We start from the raw sequence: 16,755 nt of genomic DNA, 5'->3' as shown, positions 1-16,755 counted from the left end.
TTTTGAGTCGCGTTGATGAAAGCTCTTCGGGCCAATCATCACGTCGAGCACGCCCTCTTGATCCTCATGAAAATGTCCGACTTGCAGCTCTCGAAATAGAATCCAGGAATGATGCTAGGGAACCTTTTCTAAAACTTTACTACTGCAAGACAATCCCTGAAATCTGCAGCATCGACCAGGAGAAATCGAACTTTTTGCACGCCCAAGGTCTGTACCTGCATCCAACTTTCGTTCAACAAAACAAACACGCGATAAACTCGACGCGTCACAACCAACCAGATGACAATCCTCCAAAAACACACAACGCCCGCCAGTTTTCAAAACCACGACTTCCTCGTCAATTGATCCGCTGTCATCGAGGATCCTTCGATATGCCCGGCGAGGCCGCCCACTGACTGACCCGGACTAACCACCAGCAGCGACCTTGAAAACATACAATGGTTCGAGTCACCGAGGAGTTGGCTTTGTCGCAAGATGAAGTCAATCTCTACCATACTTCAGACCCCTACTTGGGTCATCTGCCCGTCCTAATCTTTCACGGGCCCTCTACAACGACCAATTCCACTCTCAACAGCTCTCGAATTCAAGTCCACGTCCTCACTGCAGCTGGCTTCCAGAGCTATCCGCGCATCACCATTTCTCCGAACTCCCCCTTCTACCAATCAGTCAATCATCTGCCACGCGATAGACAAGGAGACGAAGTATGTCGAGGCATCGCTTTTGGGCTGTTGAAGTACTTCAAGGAATTACCAGAGGTGGTAAAGGCTGGTCTGATTGTGCAAGCTGCCAGCTCAAAGCGCAAAAGACCTGGATCAGCTCCGACACTATTTGGTGAACAACATGCAGCAGATTTGGCATCATCTATGGTTAGAGTGGAGAACATGGCGGAAGTGGTCGAAGATATGGAAGCAGCTCTGCGACCTCAAAACATCAATCATGTGGACGTGGATTTGGTCTTGCCTCCGGGAACCATTGCTCCATTCGAGGAGTTGGATCCAGATGAGCATATGAACGACGAAGATGATGACACGCTGTTGGACCCTACACTCAAGCAATATGGCGAATATGCCCCCCTTGTGAAGCTGTTTGGTGAGGTCGCATTTCTTCCGACTTCTAAGCTACGACGAGCTCCCTCAAAAGCCAATTCTCTCAATCGGTCGAGATCATTCCTCAAAGATCAAAAGATGTCCCTGCGTCGAGAAATGAGCGAGTTTGTTGACACTGAGGAACGATATGTCATGAAGATGCATGAGTTAGTCAATCATATTGCAGATGATTTCCGTGAGAAGGCAAAGAGTCGAGCATTCGGCAGTTTCAGTCCATCTGAAGAGGACTTGAAAAAGTTGTTTCCCAAATCTCTAGATAGAATTCTTTCTATCAACTCTGCTTTCCTTGCCGAAATTAAGAAAGTTATGGACGAGACTGAGGAAGACGCCATGCGAGACCTCGAGGCACCAATCGTCAGCTCGACTGGTTCGAGATATGGTGGAACAGGACGACTGAAGGATCCCACTGGAGCACTTGCATTTTCCAAGGTTCTCCTTGAATGGTTCCCCCAGTTCTCAGAATGCTATCAAGAATACATTCGTGCAAGCCAAGAGTTCCCCAAAATCATCACTCTATTTGTCAACCAGCAGTCGAGTTTCTCACAACGCGTACAGCAAACCGGCGAGCAGCGCCTTCGCTCCTCCGTTATTGAACCTGTTCAACGACTACCACGATACAGTCTATTTATTGACAATATTGTCAATTTTCTGCCCGTTTTGCATCCCGCGCTCCAACCAATGCTCAAAGCCCGAGACATAATCACAGAAATATGTTCTCTGGATCCACCTGTTGCTGACAAGGAGCAAATCGTCCATCGACTTCGAAACCTAGTGGAAAGCTGGCCGACAACTCTCAAGCCGCAAGGTCGATTGATCACTGCAGCAGAGTTTGTAGAACTGCCAGCCCCTTTCCATTGCCCTCCGACAGCTGCCTCGGGACCACCTAGAGACGGGATGTTCTTGTTGTTCGCAGACTGCATCGTCATTCTCAGGAAGTCTAGTCAATGCACCATTTCTGGCAGAGGTCTTATGGCCGAGGTTGATAGACCATCTGCAACGAGCATGATGGCCTCGATTACAGCCAACGCCGGAGGACAGAAGAAAGTATATGAACTGGCTTTCTGTGGCTGGCACGCGCTTGGAGATACCCGCTTCACGATGTCAGATGATGGCCGTATCGTCTCATTAGTATCGCTTCATGAGTTAAAGGATCCTGGCTCAGGTCGTGGCGGCACTGCTCCAAATGCAACCGTACGCTGTTTTAGCTTGCAAGGCGCGTATGAAAGCAAAGCACTTAGGTTCACCGAAGAGATCACCAAGGCTAGAGTTGAAGGAAGATTCTCTGAGCCAGAACGGGAAACTGATAGGTGGTCTTTGCGATCTGTCAAAATGCCCGCTGCTGATATCAGTCTCCACACTGCTGTCTTCGAAGAGGGAATCGATACTTTAATGAAGGGTAGAAAGGAACCTGCCCCTATTCGAATCGTGGTCGACCATGAGCGAGGCACGAAAGGCGCCCCTGTCGGTCACTATGGTGTCGACATAGTCTGTAATATCGGCTCACTTCCAGGAGGACTCAATTACAAACTCGAGACTGATGGTCTTCATGACAGAGTATTTGTAGACGAGGTGGTGGTTGAACACTTGCTTCCCACCCTTGTGAAGCGAGGTACGTAGTAAATCACTGAATAGAAATATTCGCTAACGGTAATAGTAAACGATCTTCTCCAGACGCAATTTCACCCTAGCAACCCGTCCTTGACTGTCTCTTTCATCACTTTCTACTCAAGGGTACTAAGATCGCTGACTATATTACGGGATGGTGATAAATTCAAGTCCTTCCGACCTGCATCGCCTGTCAAAATGCTGTCCAGCTTTCTGTCAAATGGGTTCAACAGCTCGACTACATCGCTTCATTCTTCGGTTCACGGAAGCTCATCGAAACACCCGAGAACCCCCATCATGGGAAACATACCTTCTATGCAGCCGCCACCACTATCCAGAACAAACAGCAATAAGTCAAGCCATTCGATTCAAGACGTAGACCTCAGAAGCAGCCAACGAACTGGCGAAAGACCTACGAATCCACTGGTTCGTCTTGAGGAAACTTTCACTGGCTACATTGCTGCTCTTCAGGCTCGTAAAGGCAATGTTGTCGGACGGGTATTGAGGAACAGAGTTGCTGCTGACGAATTGGCTATCAATGCCGTCTACAATACCTTCATCGAGAACCCTTTCGATCAGCGTGTAGCTTCCGAAGCTACAGTCGATGTGCTATTTGTAGCTTTCGAAAAATATGTAAGATTGGCATGGAAGGATCAGATGGGCAAAGTCATGTCAACAGAGACATTGAATGAACTGCAGGAGAGGGCTTTAAGACTTCATCCTAATGATTTCGCCGACTTTGTGAAGATGGTCTTTGCCGAAATGGCTCCTCAGAATAGAAGAGCTTTTATTGCGATCATCAAGTTACTTGCTGACCTCCTTGAAGGTTGTGGCAATGACGGCGATCGAGGCGCTTTGACTGCGTCTTTTGCAGAACTTCTTGTTATTGACGGTGAACCGCATGAATATATCAACTTGCTCGACCGAATGGTGGAAGATCAAGATCGACTCTTTGACGATATCGGACCTGGTGCTGTCACTGGACATGGCAGTGGCAATAACTCTGCATACGGCTCCATCTCTGGCGGTCGAGTTAACGCTTCTGCTACGGGGTCTATTGCTTCAAACACTTCCTCGTTCCGCAAGCGTTTCGCAGATACATTACTGCGGCAGAATAGTAAAGGTGATGGAGATCGGCCTTCTGTCTGGCGCACTCTGAGCAAGACCAACCGTCACGTCGCTACGGGCGAGCCAGTCACCCCTTCAAGTCTGTCCAAAGGATCGCTTAACCGATCGAGATCTATCGAATCACCAAGACGACCTGGCTCTCGCGATAGACCAACTGTCCTTGGTGCATTTGATGAGAGGCCCTCTAGCTCGCAAGGTCCTTCCACTAGACTCAGTACTATTGGAGCTTCACCACCCCCTGAAGATCAGAAGCCGGTAGAGAAGACTTTGAAGAAGAAGCGAAGAAGCTCCCTGTCCGATCTCAAGTCACTCATGGCAGCAGCTTCAATGGGAAATTCGCCACTCACTCCAGATGGACGAAAAGGCTTGAGATTCAATTCATCACCCAAGACACCTTCACCAACAAAGATACCTGTTGCAGGTGGAATCATGGATCGGACTCGGTCAGCTATGTATAACACTGGCTCACCAGCGCAGAAAGAGAATACACCCTTGAACGGAACGACGTCGAGGAATGTCGGCAACCTGACCGAACGTCCTAACAATATCATGTCCCCCGATATTGTAGTGATCAAGGACCTCTGGTCCGCTGGTGGTGCGAAAGGCCACAGCAAGGCGCTATCCATGTCATCGAACATTCCCACATTCCGAGGTCGCACTCCATCTGTCACCCGACCAACCACAAGTCCTAGCAAACCTTCGCCTCAGAAGTTGCGTCTACAAAGCCCACAAAAGCTCCGTGAGCGTCTACAAAACGAAGCAAAGGCCATCAACGAAGCTGAGGCTTCCTTGCAAACGGAACTTTCCAAGATCGGTGAAGAAATGGCTAAACTCACTACTTCATCCTCAGTGCGCACAGTTGATCTCAGCAAACTCAATACGACAGTAAGCAACCTCGAGTCCCGCATTCCTGAAGTCATCAAGGACCTCACAACTCGCAACGATGCCATCAAAGTCGATTTGGAGAAGAGCCTGCAGGCCAGCGAGTTTAAGGTCAAGGGTCTGGATCAGCTATACAAGGAAAGCAGCGCAGAGAATGAACTACTGTACGAGAAATTCAACGGAGAATTAGGCAAGATTGTCAAAGCTCTGAAAGGCAAGGGCAAGGAAGACAAAGAGGAACTCATCACGAAAGTGAAGGATGCGAGTGAGGAAACGGCAAAGACTAAGAAGGAGAACGCCAGACTTCGAAGAGAAGTGTTGACCTTGAGGGCATTGTTGAAGGGAAATGAAATTTGAAGGACAGACTAATGGCTGATACGATTGCTTGGAAGATTGATGACGGAGGACTTTCTTGTTCGGATTACGATCTGTGTGGACTCATTCATCGGCGTTTGGAGCGTGCATTTCATGATGAGCGACGGAGCTCTACTGGGGAGATACCTTTGTTGGCAAACGGTCCGTGACGGTAAAGCTGTTCTGGATTGTGGCAAGCTGGAGAGTCTCGTGTATTATACCATTTGTGGCGATGAGGACTGAGTGTACAAGACTAGAAGCAATGAAAACGATACATACCATCCCCTTCATGGCACTCATGCTGGCTGGTAAGGAACACGTGTTTAACTCAGCTCTCAGATCATTCCATCATGGTGGAGAGACGCATCTTCTGATTGAGAGTGGTATTCTTGGTATGCAAAATCTCCATTCCGCACTTTCAATCTTAACCCATTCCTCTGACCTAAAAGTTTCAATGTGAGCGGGACTTGGATACCACATACCGTCGTCATTCATCTAGTTCTTGATTATCCCAATCTTGCTATAGGCTTCCCATTCCAGCCTGATGATCAGCGAATCTTTCATCTGATTATAAAAACCGACTCTTGCGCCCCCAGGTCTAATCGCTTGGGTAAAACTGCCAAGATATATTATTTATCAGACGAAAGCTTATGTCCGTCTGAAAGCTTATATCATCGCCAAGAGAATTAAAGATCATTCTAGTGATGCATCGTCAGCTCAATATCACGAGAAATTGGGTTTCCGAGCACCGTTCCAGTGGAACGTTCAGCTCGCGGGTCCGGGCGACGTTTATATTGCCAAGATATTTAGCCAAAGTGTGGGGTTCGGAGGATTTGGACGCACGAGGTCTTTTCTTGGAATTCATCCAGCGCGGATTCATTTCAGACAGTTAGTTTCGGGTTTCGGCAGTGAGGTGGGACGAAAATAGATGGTCTGGATTTCTTGACTTTTGGTATAAAAGGGGGGAGTTATCATTCGTTTCATTTCACGCATTCAGAGTATCAACTAATAACTATTTGAAGACTATCTCCAATATGCATTTCACTCAACTCCTCCTGGCGTTCGCCATCACCTTCACGGCGAGCACAATGGCTCTCGAGAATAAGTTCTTCTGCCACGAACACAGGTTCGGGGAATGTTGCAAGGATCTCAGAGAAGATGGCACTGGTCGCGATTGTTCGTCTCCTCCCCATCGTCTCCCACAAAACTAATTTCTTCATCAGGCGTCGACGCCAAACAACTGGATCGAGAACTCTCATTCAAAGATGACGAGAACCGATATGATTGCAAGGATTTGGATGATAAGAGTGCTTTCTGTTGCAAGTATTCAACAACTGTTGATGTGAGTTTAGGAATCGATGAGGAAAGGATGAGAGCTAATTTGAGACAGGCTCATGGTGCTCAGCAATTACTTTGTAAGGCTGCTGATCCGAATGATACTGGTTCTGTTGAGTAGAGAGGCCAAGGGTGAAGTCTCAAAATGGTGCAGGCTATGAAAAGTTGGGAAATCCGGGGAGCAGGAGTTGTGATATATGGAAACATGATCCGGTAGTCTGTCAATAACTTCATGAATACATAAAAACTTCGGTTACTACTGCTTTCTTCATTGCGAGCAACCCCTGAGCTTTCCAGCTTTCAATGGAAGTCTTAAATAGGTAGGTGTCACGTGAATATATGGCACGTGATAACAGTGTGTTCTGTATCGCATCGACAATGATGCAGTCGAGCTTCACGAGACTTAAGTAAGATCACATGGGAGACCTCGTACTCGTTTGACGTGAAATGCCTCTATCATTTGTGGTTGCCATTCCACAAAGCTGGCTGTGCCGCGGGAAGCTAAGCCCAGAATAGTTGATGAAGCGATACTTCTTCAACTCAATCTTCATCTACCTAAACAACACCTCCTCAAATTTCAAGTCCCACACCAATGACCCTTGAGTAATAATAGTTCGAGCACTCGAGAACAAGCAGTCTTCTTCTTCGTAATTGTATGCCTTTTGAGTGTCTGGCTTTGAAGTCGGGAACAACCGGCTTGTCCTTTCAATTCGAGTATTATGTCATGTAAGAAGCAGTCCCTTGTCAAGCCTGAGTCGATATCGGTCTTGTTAATGCTTTACAGTCTTCTGGTCTACACAGGAGCTCGCCTCAGAGACTCCTCTGCCCGCATCTACAGATCGCAAGTCTGCTATCGCACTCCTACATGAACATGCCACCGTCCAAAACTTACAGCCCCTCGTCACTGGTATGCGAGCAAAAAGCTCTCTTGAAGATTTATCATAACTAAATAGACGAGAAATCTAACATCAGTAACAGACAGCAAACCTATTCCCGTCCCTTCCCCCAACGAACCAGTCGTGACAGAAGCAACATCAGCTTGCCCCGAAGGTTCAACAGTCGATTATCGTGCTGTGACCATAGCAGTCCCTTTCGGACCTTTCGGCAGCACATCAATCACGTCCAAATCCGCGTACATGGACGCCGACGACGGCGTCATCGCAACATTTCAGGCTCCGATGGGAGTTTCCGGGAGACTTCGATATCGAGTCGTAGCAACTGACGATGGCAAAGGATTGATTTTACGTGAAGAGGCGAAGATTACTGGAGTTTCTGTCATGATGCCATTTATCTTGGGTACGGAGAAGGAGAATCATGCGAAGCATAGGATGAGTATCGCGAAGGAGCTGGAACGTCGTGCGGGGGTTGGTGGGAAAGTGTCTGGTACGTGATTATTCTTCGGAATGTCACTAAAGTTGACATGTGAACAGAATGAAGGACTTGAGAGTTCCCGAACATGACATGAGGAAGGTGGTGAAAACAATCAGCGAGCTCGACATGACTTGGAAATGTTGGGCGTTCTTAGCATTGCGCTTTGCGAATGCAGATTTGATCAGAAACGAGAAAGTAGATCCGATATAAGCTGCGCATTCCACTCCACCCTAGGTTAGGTATGTTTCGTATAGGAATAAAATTTGTAGTATTACAACACCATCATACAGAGGGCATGAACATCATTGAGACTTCTCTTGGACTCCCCTTTATCTACTGCAATTGGTGCTAATCTGTAGAGTTTTTGACGGCAAAAACACTATCAATATTCAGTACTCTCGTCGATTTAAACTTCAGTATTCTCAAGTAATAATTTTCCGATTTTCAAAACTTTGAGGAGCTTATAATATATATAGCCATTCTATTGGCTCAACCTCAGACTGAGCCTTGGCTAATATAAGAGCGGCGCCGCCGTTCTATTGGCCAAAATTTCTGTGAGACCATCTCTGACCCAGCACAGCCCTCCACATCAAACCATGCGGATATATCGCCATTGACTCTCGCAATGACAACGGCAGCTCAACACGATCTCAGCGATGTCCTTTGGATGGTCAGCAGGTGACATCGCTGCGGCACTGACCGTTGCCTACAATCTTATCCAAGCTCTTGACAGTGTCGACGGAGCCGCTGGCAATTATCGCGAGGCTGTATCATTCCTGCAACATTTGAAGCGAACCCTTGAGCCTTTGCAGAGCTTTACGGCTTGGAGTGCCTATCCAGAGTATGGGGCAGATATTTCGGAGCAAGTGAGCTTTATAAGGGAGCCGGTTGAGCAATTCCTCGTGAAGGTATTGAAGTTTGAGCCTTGCCTTGGGGACAAGACTAGGGGAGGCAACCATCGTCATGTTTTTCAGAAGCTGCAGTGGTATATGTTCATGTCGAAGAAGGTCTTCGCTTTGGAAAAGAAGATCGGGTCACACATGCGAATCATCGATTCGTTGATGCAACGGTTGACTATGTTTGTCACACGTAGTCCTCTTTTCCATTTGAACTGACTTATGAAAGGGATATGGTCTGGAGAACTCAGCAAACGCTCCCGGATACTCTACGGCTAACATTCCAAGAAACAATACGGCCTGATATCATGGCTACCCTTCGAGAAAACTTGTCGCCTTTACGTTCGACCCTTTTAGAGGACGGCCGAAGCCAAGCACGTGAAAGCAGCGAGACATTGGTCACTACCTCATCAAAAGATTATGGAGAATTGACATCAGCAATGGAGCACATGAAACTGCAAATAAACAGCTCCGAGATCATATTACGGAATATTGAGACCTCGCTTCGAGGAGCTTGTTCAAAACCTAGGCAAAAAGCTCTACTGGGATTAGATCAACCATGCGATCTGGAAAGGACTACCGGGACCTTGAATCTGGATTCCGGTGATCTACCCAGTGCGAAAGTCGCTCGGGAATCGTTACAGGAAATGTATGGCTCTCAATCTGAGCTGCTATTCGTATACTAACTTCGAAAGTTACTACCTAGTATTCTTGTACCTCGGCTGCTTCCTCAAGAACCTCTTGTATGTATACTACACGTCAAACACATACCACAAGCAATTAACAGACTATGCATAGTCTTGCAATATCTCGGATGGTCCAACCACCGCGAGCTTTGATGCCGAAATTGCTAGCTCAGTACAACATATCTTTTCTAGATGCAATTGGGAGGCCACCACGGGTATTGCCATTCGAGTATTTTCGAAGTTTTAAGGTTGGTCTTTGGCTAGAGGGCGAAAGTATAGCCTAACGGAATAACTAGGTCTTACAAGCTTTCATTCAAGACGATTTCAAAAGCCTTCCTGGCGGTACATGGGTGGATCGTGGCAAATATCTGATCGTGAGTCTGGCGAATAACCGGGCTTTAAATGAGCAGAATTGGAATCGTACTATTGCTCCTGGTGCAAAAGTTGCGATGTCTATGATAGTACGCAAGCGTCTCAGATCTTCAACAACTAATAGAGAACGGTGTCCCGAGCCCAGCTGCTCTGGAACTTGGGTGAGGTCAAAGACGGAGTCGTGGGAAACTTGGTATGTCTTTGTTCCAGCAATACTACAAAGCTTTTGTCTGATCTTGAACAGCCCAGTCTGCCAAAAGGAAATCCTAAATGCAGTTCTCGATAGTGCACAGGATATTGCTACCCAAGATGCTATGAGGACACCTTTACCCTCTTCTGCCAGTAGACCTAATCTTGGACTACCATCGAGCCTTCCAACGTCTCTTCCTTCAAGTACAATAAGACTGGAATCAGATATTGACGAGGATATCTCAGTGTTCAAAAGAATTGTACAAGAGCGCGATGCCAAAAGACTGGACCGCGACGCAACAATAAAGCCGCTCCCAACATGTCCAAGGACAGATTTCACTGGAGGTCACAATGATTGGTTGACGATACCACACGCTCCTAGCTTCGATATTTGCCCATCCTGCTTCAACTCCGTAATTGCACCTACAGACTATCGGGGCTATTTTGTCTCTGCTGCTGAACGAGCACCTGAGGTGGAAGTACTGTGCGATTTCGGCTCCTGCCCATGGTTTCGTATAGCGTGGCTTTTGGCACTCAAGGAAGGAAGACAAGATCTACAGATGTTTAAAGAGCTAGCAAGTATTACTGCATCAATTCCACCATGCTTCGGCAGTCGCGCAGTTGGAAGACAGTGGTATTCAGTTATCGACCCGTCACGTGGAAAACCGATTCGCGATTTCGATGTGTGCCCCAGTTGCGTCAAGAGCATAGAGGTCTTGCTTCCAGCCATAAAGGGTGTATTCATCAAGAAGACTTCTGGCTTAGTAGACTCTCCGAAGGTGTGTGATTTAAGATTCGAAAGCAAGCGTTTCGTTCCATACTTCGATGCATTAGAAACAATGTCAGACGGGGCATCTGTTCATGACGGCGAGACTCTGGATACTCGAGATTTTGTCCAACTCGCGAAAAGATTTTCCACAATAGAGGAATGCCTGCGGGACACTGAGCTGACTGATCGGCGCTGGCATACAATCACCGAGCTACCCGAATTTACAGTATGCGAAGATTGTTTCGTTCAGGTTGTCTGGCCAGAAGTAGAGGAACAGAAAGCCTTGGCTTCCCTGTTCAACAAAACCATGCAGAGATTGCCAAATGCCTCATGCCAGTTGTCTTCCCGGAGGATGAGGAGAGTGTTTCGGGATGCGGTTGATGCAGGCGATTTCGAGTTGCTAGCATCGACGGCTAGGGAGAGAGCATCTCTCCAAACCAAATACAGATCAATATTAAGAGCGGATACTATCCTCACGGAAAGAGAAACCACGAAGCTAAAAGAGGAATGGATGAAATGGAATGACTAGTAATGGTCAAATTTACACTGGCTTAACTGCAATAAGGAGAACTTGAAGAAGAATGACAACGAATGAATCAGCAGAAGGCTGGGACTAACAGCTTTGTTGGCGCTTTTTTGGGAGCACTTACCAGAGAATGAATCACAGGATTGGAAGTGCTATTGAGCGAAGCTTAAACTCGTCAACGTGCATACGTGCAAATAGCTTATTAGCTAATTTTCTCCTGCCTTCCCATTCCTCGACAGGTCATCCTAGCAATTTCAATCAGGCTTTTGAAGTTTGATGTTACTCGCTACCTTTAGCCTATGCGAGGCAGAGGATCTATAATTGGCCCATGCGAGCATTCAAAACTTTGACGTCATTCCTTCATCACGATCACCATGCATGAGAACAATAAGGTTATTTATTCGAATCTCCCGACAACGGATAAAACCCATTTCATCAACAATGTCTACAACACAACCTCCCCAAGCAGATACCACACCAAACGTTCCCTCGCACCATTTAAATGCTTTCGGCACCGCTTTCAAAAATCCTTGGCCGTCAGCCGAGAAGCCAACTGTAACCGAACTCCTCGAAAACAAGTTCCCCCTAGGTTGGTATGAGAGCTATGCGAAAAAGCATCCAGGAACACAGGACGTGAAAGTCGTTGCTCCAGACTGGGGTGCATCGAATTTGAAGAAGAATGGACTCGACAGGGCAAAGTGTGTTATAGGAACATCGCTTGGTCACGCAGGCGTGATCACGGAATTGCCGCTCGAGGGGACGGCAAATGGAGCAGATGGGGTCAAGGAGAGTTTCTGGATCGTGTATGATCCTATATTCTCTGAGAGAGCAGGTCCCACGCCCTTTACGGGCCCGAAGAGGATGAGGCCGCCTCCTTGTCAGGTGACTGATTTGCCAGGTAGAACTCTCTAGGCTATGGAAATCTGCTATCACTTTTACTGATATGCCATAGGCTGCGATGTGGTTATGATTTCGCACAACCACTACGACCACTTGGATACTTCAACTATCGAAGCCTTGTTCAAGAAGTTTCCTAACGCAAAATACTTCGTTCCCTTGGGAAACAAAAAATGGCTGCACGATCTGGGCGTATCAGAAGAGAAGATTTTCGAGCTCGATTGGTGGCAGAAGCGTGAGCTCAGTATGAGCGATCTGGGTTTCACAACTTCACAAGCCGCGAGCGAAGATGCATTATTGCGCTTCACTTGCGTTCCTGCTCAGCACAATTCTGGCCGTGACCCATTGGACCTAGACAAAACACTCTGGTGCGGCTGGATCATTGAACAAATGCTCGTATCAAATACGAAAACATCACCAACCAGACGTAAAGGCGCCATCTACCACGCCGGCGACACTGGATACCGTCGAACAGCTAAGTCTACCGCCGTATGCCCAATCTTCAAACAAATCGGTGAAGATTACGGACCATTCGACCTCTCGTTCGTACCAATCTGGAGAGGAGGCACGCTGGAATTTATATCCCATCTAGGGTTCAGGTTAAACCATAATGACATCCCTTCTGCACTGCATGCCGCACCTGCTGATGCGCTTGATATTCATAAAGATGTCAGGTCAAGGAATTCGGTGGCGATTCATTTTGGGACGTTTGTGGGCTCTGTGAATGAAAGTATGGAGTCTGTTATGGAGTTTGAGGATGGGAGAGAGAGTAGGGGTGTGGCGAGACTTGAGAGTGGAGCAGATACTGGGGAGGGAAGAGCCGGAATTATTGATATTGGGGCAAGCTTGGCGGTAGAGATTGAGACAACGGATGTTGGTGGGCATAAGTGAAATATTGAAATTGTTTGTTATAAGGTGCTTTCGCCAAGGTTTCAACAAGAGGGGAAGCAGAGACCTTATTGATATTCTGGGAAAAGTCTGCAGTGCGCTTTTTTCGCTTCTAATCAAATGGGTCAAGACAGAACGGACTAGGATTCTATCCTTAATCAAGCCGTGAAGATGTAGCAATCGTATCATTAGGAGATGTCACGGCATGTAATCACTAAAGCCTGGGCTGAACGGTAGCCTTCCTGGTGACGCGGATTGGCCCCCGCCGCGCTCTCGCTTAAGCCCCTATGTTTTTAATGTCACCATCTCTAACTAAGCTATCCTTTGCGGACACATGTTTGTAGATTAAAGAGGTGTAGAATAATATTGTTTGAGACTATATTCGTGATATGTGTGAGGCATAGCAAGAGTTCATATTCAGCTCTGCTACTAGATCATGTGGTGGAAATATGTGTGGGCTCGAACCTCAATTGCCCGTTGATTGACATCGACTGTGTACTACATCAAGTGAAACCTGTTTAGTCTTCTACGCTGGCTTACGTCTTACCAAAATCCGTCGATGAGCAATTTGTCAAATTCAGGAGGTACAAACTCACCTCGGCTTAATGTTCTTTCTCTATAGCTGATGTGCTATGTGGCGGGGTAAACTCGTATAACAATTGGTAACAGAAACCGACAATGGAAAGCTTGTGCAACTTGTACCTGCTTCCAACACTCCCGTAATCAAATTTCCCCTCCACTCTTCTGCCCTCGGATGACTCGGGGTAAGCCTGGGTGACAAGGGGGCACAAAACGCATCGCAAAGTATCCTCCGTGATTCGCGCTTGCATTCATCAGCTTACCAGCACGTGGTGGTACAAAGTATCATTTTTGTCGTAATCGTGAAAAACTTGTTCTTAAGCGTGATGTTGAAGTAACATGAGAAACCAACTACCACGTGGAAGTTTGTGGTCAACAAGGATAGTATTTTGGTAAATTGCCTATAGTTGTTGTTGACTATAGCCTGTACTCCATCAGCTACTCGGGTCCTTTCAGCCATTAAGAATCTGTCCCTGCTTCCCCAAAAGGACTTGGATATAATACGACCAAATCCGCTTACGGTTGTGGTCGAACAAATTCCGCGTGGCGTAGGGCTGAAGCTTTACCGGGCCGATGGGACTGATGTCTGTGGTTACAACGTTGAACTAGATCCTGCACTGAACACTGCTGAGCCTCACCACGCAACCTCCTCTCTTCTCGGACTTTGCTTTTCCACCATTGACACGAATGAAGAAAAAATGAGATTATCTGTATACGATAAGCATCATCTCATTTGGTGCCAAACGATGACTCTCTAAAATATTATGCTCGCTGTGTAACTGTCTACTCCAACTCGTAAACCGGTGAATGTGATCGTGATAGACAGGTGACGACTGTGAAAATCTATATAAACATCAGGTCACCTCTAACATATTCTTCAATTAACAGCTTATTATCTATCACTTCTTACAATCACAACTCATCAAGAAACCAATCAAAATGAAGTTCTCTGCCACACTTCTCTCCTTCTTGGCTTTAGCAGTCGCCAGCAATGCCTTGCCTCAAGGACTAAACCAACCAATCTTCAGTTGCGCCGCTCCTGAATTCGGAGGCTGTTGCGAGAGATTTCTCGCTGATGGAACTGGCGTTGGATGTAGGTCCTCATAACCAGAGCCTTAGATCTTCAGCTAATGCTTGAACTTTGCAGGCAACAAAGCCGACGTCCTCATCAATGGTGCCGATGTGCAATATACTTGCAATGACGCCGAGACAGATCAAGGACTTCCGGCTTGCTGTGAACAAATCAACACACCTCCAGGAACCGTAAGTGAATGCGAATGAAGCTGAAAGTAGTTTTGCTGACGCTAAGGTAGCACATCGGCATTCTTCTTCCTTGCCAACAAACCTCTGCCGGATACTAAGTGATCAGCGGGAGGCCGCTCTTCAACAAATCTCTTTCTCTGCATTGGAAATCTCGAGGTCATGGTGAAGGGAGAATATACACAAGGGGAAACAATTTATGCTTTCTGGAATTTGCTTAGCAATACATAAAAAACATGCATGGTGTTATCAATCCTTTACCAGTTTATTGCCCCGTAAGCTTGACTTTCAACAAGGCCTCTGAATTCTTGTACGCGATCATCTCCAACTGTTCCTTCGTCACCATAGCGCTCGCTTCCAATTCCTCCATCCACTCCAACCCCCTCTCATTCCTAGCAAACGGATAATCCACAGAATACAAGATCCTCTCAATCTTAGTGTTCCTCAAAATCGTCGCCATCGGATCCAGGCTCCAGATTCCACTCGTAGTAATCCAAATGTTCTCATCCCAAACCTGCTTGAAATTTCTCTCCAACTTACCCCACCTCGGACTCAATTCCTGAATGCGACCAAGCATGAAAGGTAACATCTCCCCAAAATGTCCAATGACGATGTTGAGCTTCGGATACAGGTCGAACAGTCCACTTGCGAAGAGTCTTAAGATATGTAAAGCTACTTCGGAATGCCATCCAAATCCCGACGCTCCCAAGCTCAGCTCGGCTCCCGTAGAGAAGTTTCCGGAGTAGCGGGGAGTCATATCTTCACTTGGCCAGGTGGGGTGGAAATAGATTGGGACATCTAGTTCCTGTACGGTCTTGAAGAAATCCCGATATTCTTCACCATCGTAATATTTCCCATCGCAATGGTTGTCAATCAATGCCCCCACGAACTTCAAGTCTTTGATCGCATAGGTAAGCTCTTCTGCAGCTGCCTTGGGATCAGCCATCGGAAGGGTCGCGAATCCTGCGAATCGCGATGGATTGGCTTTCACTGCTGCTGATAATTGTTCGTTTGCGGCTCGGCATTGAGACGGAGAGTGTCCGAAGGGTCCATGCGAGATGACTTGGAGAGAGATCTTGCCGATGTCCATGTTATTGATGCGGAGGTTTCCTAGGTCGGCCAGCTTGTCTGCTAGGCCTGTAACATGCTTGAGCTGTTCTGAGTATTTGCCTGAGAAGTTTGGAAGGGCATCGGTGGCGATGAAGTGCTCTTCGAGGGTGATGAGAGGTGGAACCATGGTGGGAATGGTATTGTTGTGAAGATGCTGTTCAATCAAGCTGCTTAGGAAGAGACGTGACTGGAAGTCGTCTTTGAGCTCTTTTAATCACTTGTTCCTGTTTGTGGGATGCTGTTGCTCAATGTACCTAGGTAAGAGATGTAACACCAGGAAGACACGGAGGTCCGAGCAAATCTCAAAGTCATGTGAGGTATTGGAAAACGTCTTACACCGAATCTTAAACCGAGACCTCGAGCGCCGATGACTTGACTTTATCCTTTTCGTGACGAGAAGTGCGAGAAAGTAATGTGCACTGTACAATGTAAGACCGCATTTTTGACAGTCCTTCACAATGGCGGGGTAAAATAGACCCCGCTACGCCCCGCCGCCTGTACCCGCAGAGCATCAACTCGAATATTTTCTTCTGGAGATAGTCGATAGAACAGAAAATATTCTGGTAATTGCATCCATCCTGCATTGAAATTGAGCCTCACTCTATGACGGACTAGACAGCATTCGAGTTATGTTCATATACCGGTTCTTATTTCCTATCACGGTACCTTGAATGCTGTGGTTTTGGTCTTTCCTGTGAGCTGGCGAACGTTACACAGCCTCCAAAAACGACCTAGCTTGTGACTTGTGGCTGAAACAAACAACTTCTGCCTACTGAGTTATCTTGCAAACATCTTGTGAATT

At 47.0% G+C, this 16,755-nt stretch overlaps 6 protein-coding genes across 6 annotated transcripts; 5 read left to right on the top strand and 1 right to left on the bottom strand.

The window, feature by feature from the left end:
• Window positions 1-123: 123 nt before the first annotated feature.
• On the top strand, window positions 124-5,354 carry LY89DRAFT_726248 (uncharacterized protein). Its single transcript, XM_018219039.1, has 2 exons — window positions 124-2,715; window positions 2,761-5,354. The coding sequence occupies exons 1-2, from the start codon at window positions 438-440 to the stop codon at window positions 5,076-5,078; spliced, it is 4,596 nt and encodes a 1,531-aa protein (XP_018061194.1). The 5' UTR covers window positions 124-437; the 3' UTR covers window positions 5,079-5,354.
• Window positions 5,355-6,836: 1,482 nt separating this feature from the next.
• Window positions 6,837-7,927, top strand: LY89DRAFT_790220 (uncharacterized protein). Its single transcript, XM_018223346.1, has 3 exons — window positions 6,837-7,136; window positions 7,195-7,317; window positions 7,389-7,927. Exons 1-3 carry the CDS (start codon window positions 7,130-7,132, stop codon window positions 7,799-7,801), a joined length of 543 nt encoding a protein of 180 aa, XP_018061193.1. The 5' UTR covers window positions 6,837-7,129; the 3' UTR covers window positions 7,802-7,927.
• Window positions 7,928-8,437: 510 nt separating this feature from the next.
• LY89DRAFT_743474 (uncharacterized protein) lies at window positions 8,438-11,222 on the top strand (the record flags this gene model as incomplete). Its single annotated transcript, XM_018220956.1, has 6 exons — window positions 8,438-8,859; window positions 8,907-9,326; window positions 9,373-9,420; window positions 9,476-9,611; window positions 9,660-9,928; window positions 9,980-11,222. 6 exons carry the CDS (start codon window positions 8,438-8,440, stop codon window positions 11,220-11,222), a joined length of 2,538 nt encoding a protein of 845 aa, XP_018061192.1.
• A 438-nt stretch (window positions 11,223-11,660) lies between these two features.
• LY89DRAFT_602524 (Metallo-hydrolase/oxidoreductase) lies at window positions 11,661-13,007 on the top strand (the record flags this gene model as incomplete). Its single annotated transcript, XM_018210248.1, has 2 exons — window positions 11,661-12,117; window positions 12,172-13,007. 2 exons carry the CDS (start codon window positions 11,661-11,663, stop codon window positions 13,005-13,007), a joined length of 1,293 nt encoding a protein of 430 aa, XP_018061191.1.
• Window positions 13,008-14,522: 1,515 nt separating this feature from the next.
• LY89DRAFT_678416 (uncharacterized protein) lies at window positions 14,523-14,944 on the top strand (the record flags this gene model as incomplete). The annotated part of the gene is made up of 3 exons (XM_018213742.1): window positions 14,523-14,676; window positions 14,731-14,846; window positions 14,897-14,944. The coding sequence occupies 3 exons, from the start codon at window positions 14,523-14,525 to the stop codon at window positions 14,942-14,944; spliced, it is 318 nt and encodes a 105-aa protein (XP_018061190.1).
• An 85-nt stretch (window positions 14,945-15,029) lies between these two features.
• Window positions 15,030-16,367, bottom strand: LY89DRAFT_692190 (amidohydrolase 2). The gene has a single exon (XM_018216485.1). It carries the CDS (start codon window positions 16,078-16,080, stop codon window positions 15,109-15,111), a length of 972 nt encoding a protein of 323 aa, XP_018061189.1. The 5' UTR covers window positions 16,081-16,367; the 3' UTR covers window positions 15,030-15,108.
• Between the last annotated feature and the right edge of the window lie 388 nt (window positions 16,368-16,755).

This window comes from Mollisia scopiformis (assembly GCF_001500285.1).
Source record: "Mollisia scopiformis unplaced genomic scaffold LY89scaffold_40, whole genome shotgun sequence".
Taxonomy (NCBI): Eukaryota; Fungi; Ascomycota; class Leotiomycetes; order Helotiales; family Mollisiaceae; genus Mollisia; species Mollisia scopiformis.
Note: the sequence above shows the minus strand (reverse complement) of the source record. Positions and strands in the feature narration are given on the sequence as shown.

What these genes read in the sequence shown, in the direction of transcription:
- LY89DRAFT_726248 (XM_018219039.1), top strand. Translation starts at nt 438, where the DNA reads ATGGTTCGAGTCACCGAGGAGTTGGCTTTGTCGCAAGATGAAGTCAAT. An exon ending in TCCCACCCTTGTGAAGCGAG is followed by an intron (nt 2,716 to 2,760) that starts GTACGTAGTAAA and finishes TAACGGTAATAG; the next exon opens with TAAACGATCTTCTCCAGACG.
- LY89DRAFT_790220 (XM_018223346.1), top strand. An exon ending in CTTACAGCCCCTCGTCACTG is followed by an intron (nt 7,318 to 7,388) that starts GTATGCGAGCAA and finishes CATCAGTAACAG; the next exon opens with ACAGCAAACCTATTCCCGTC.
- LY89DRAFT_692190 (XM_018216485.1), bottom strand. Translation starts at nt 16,080, where the DNA reads ATGGTTCCACCTCTCATCACCCTCGAAGAGCACTTCATCGCCACCGAT.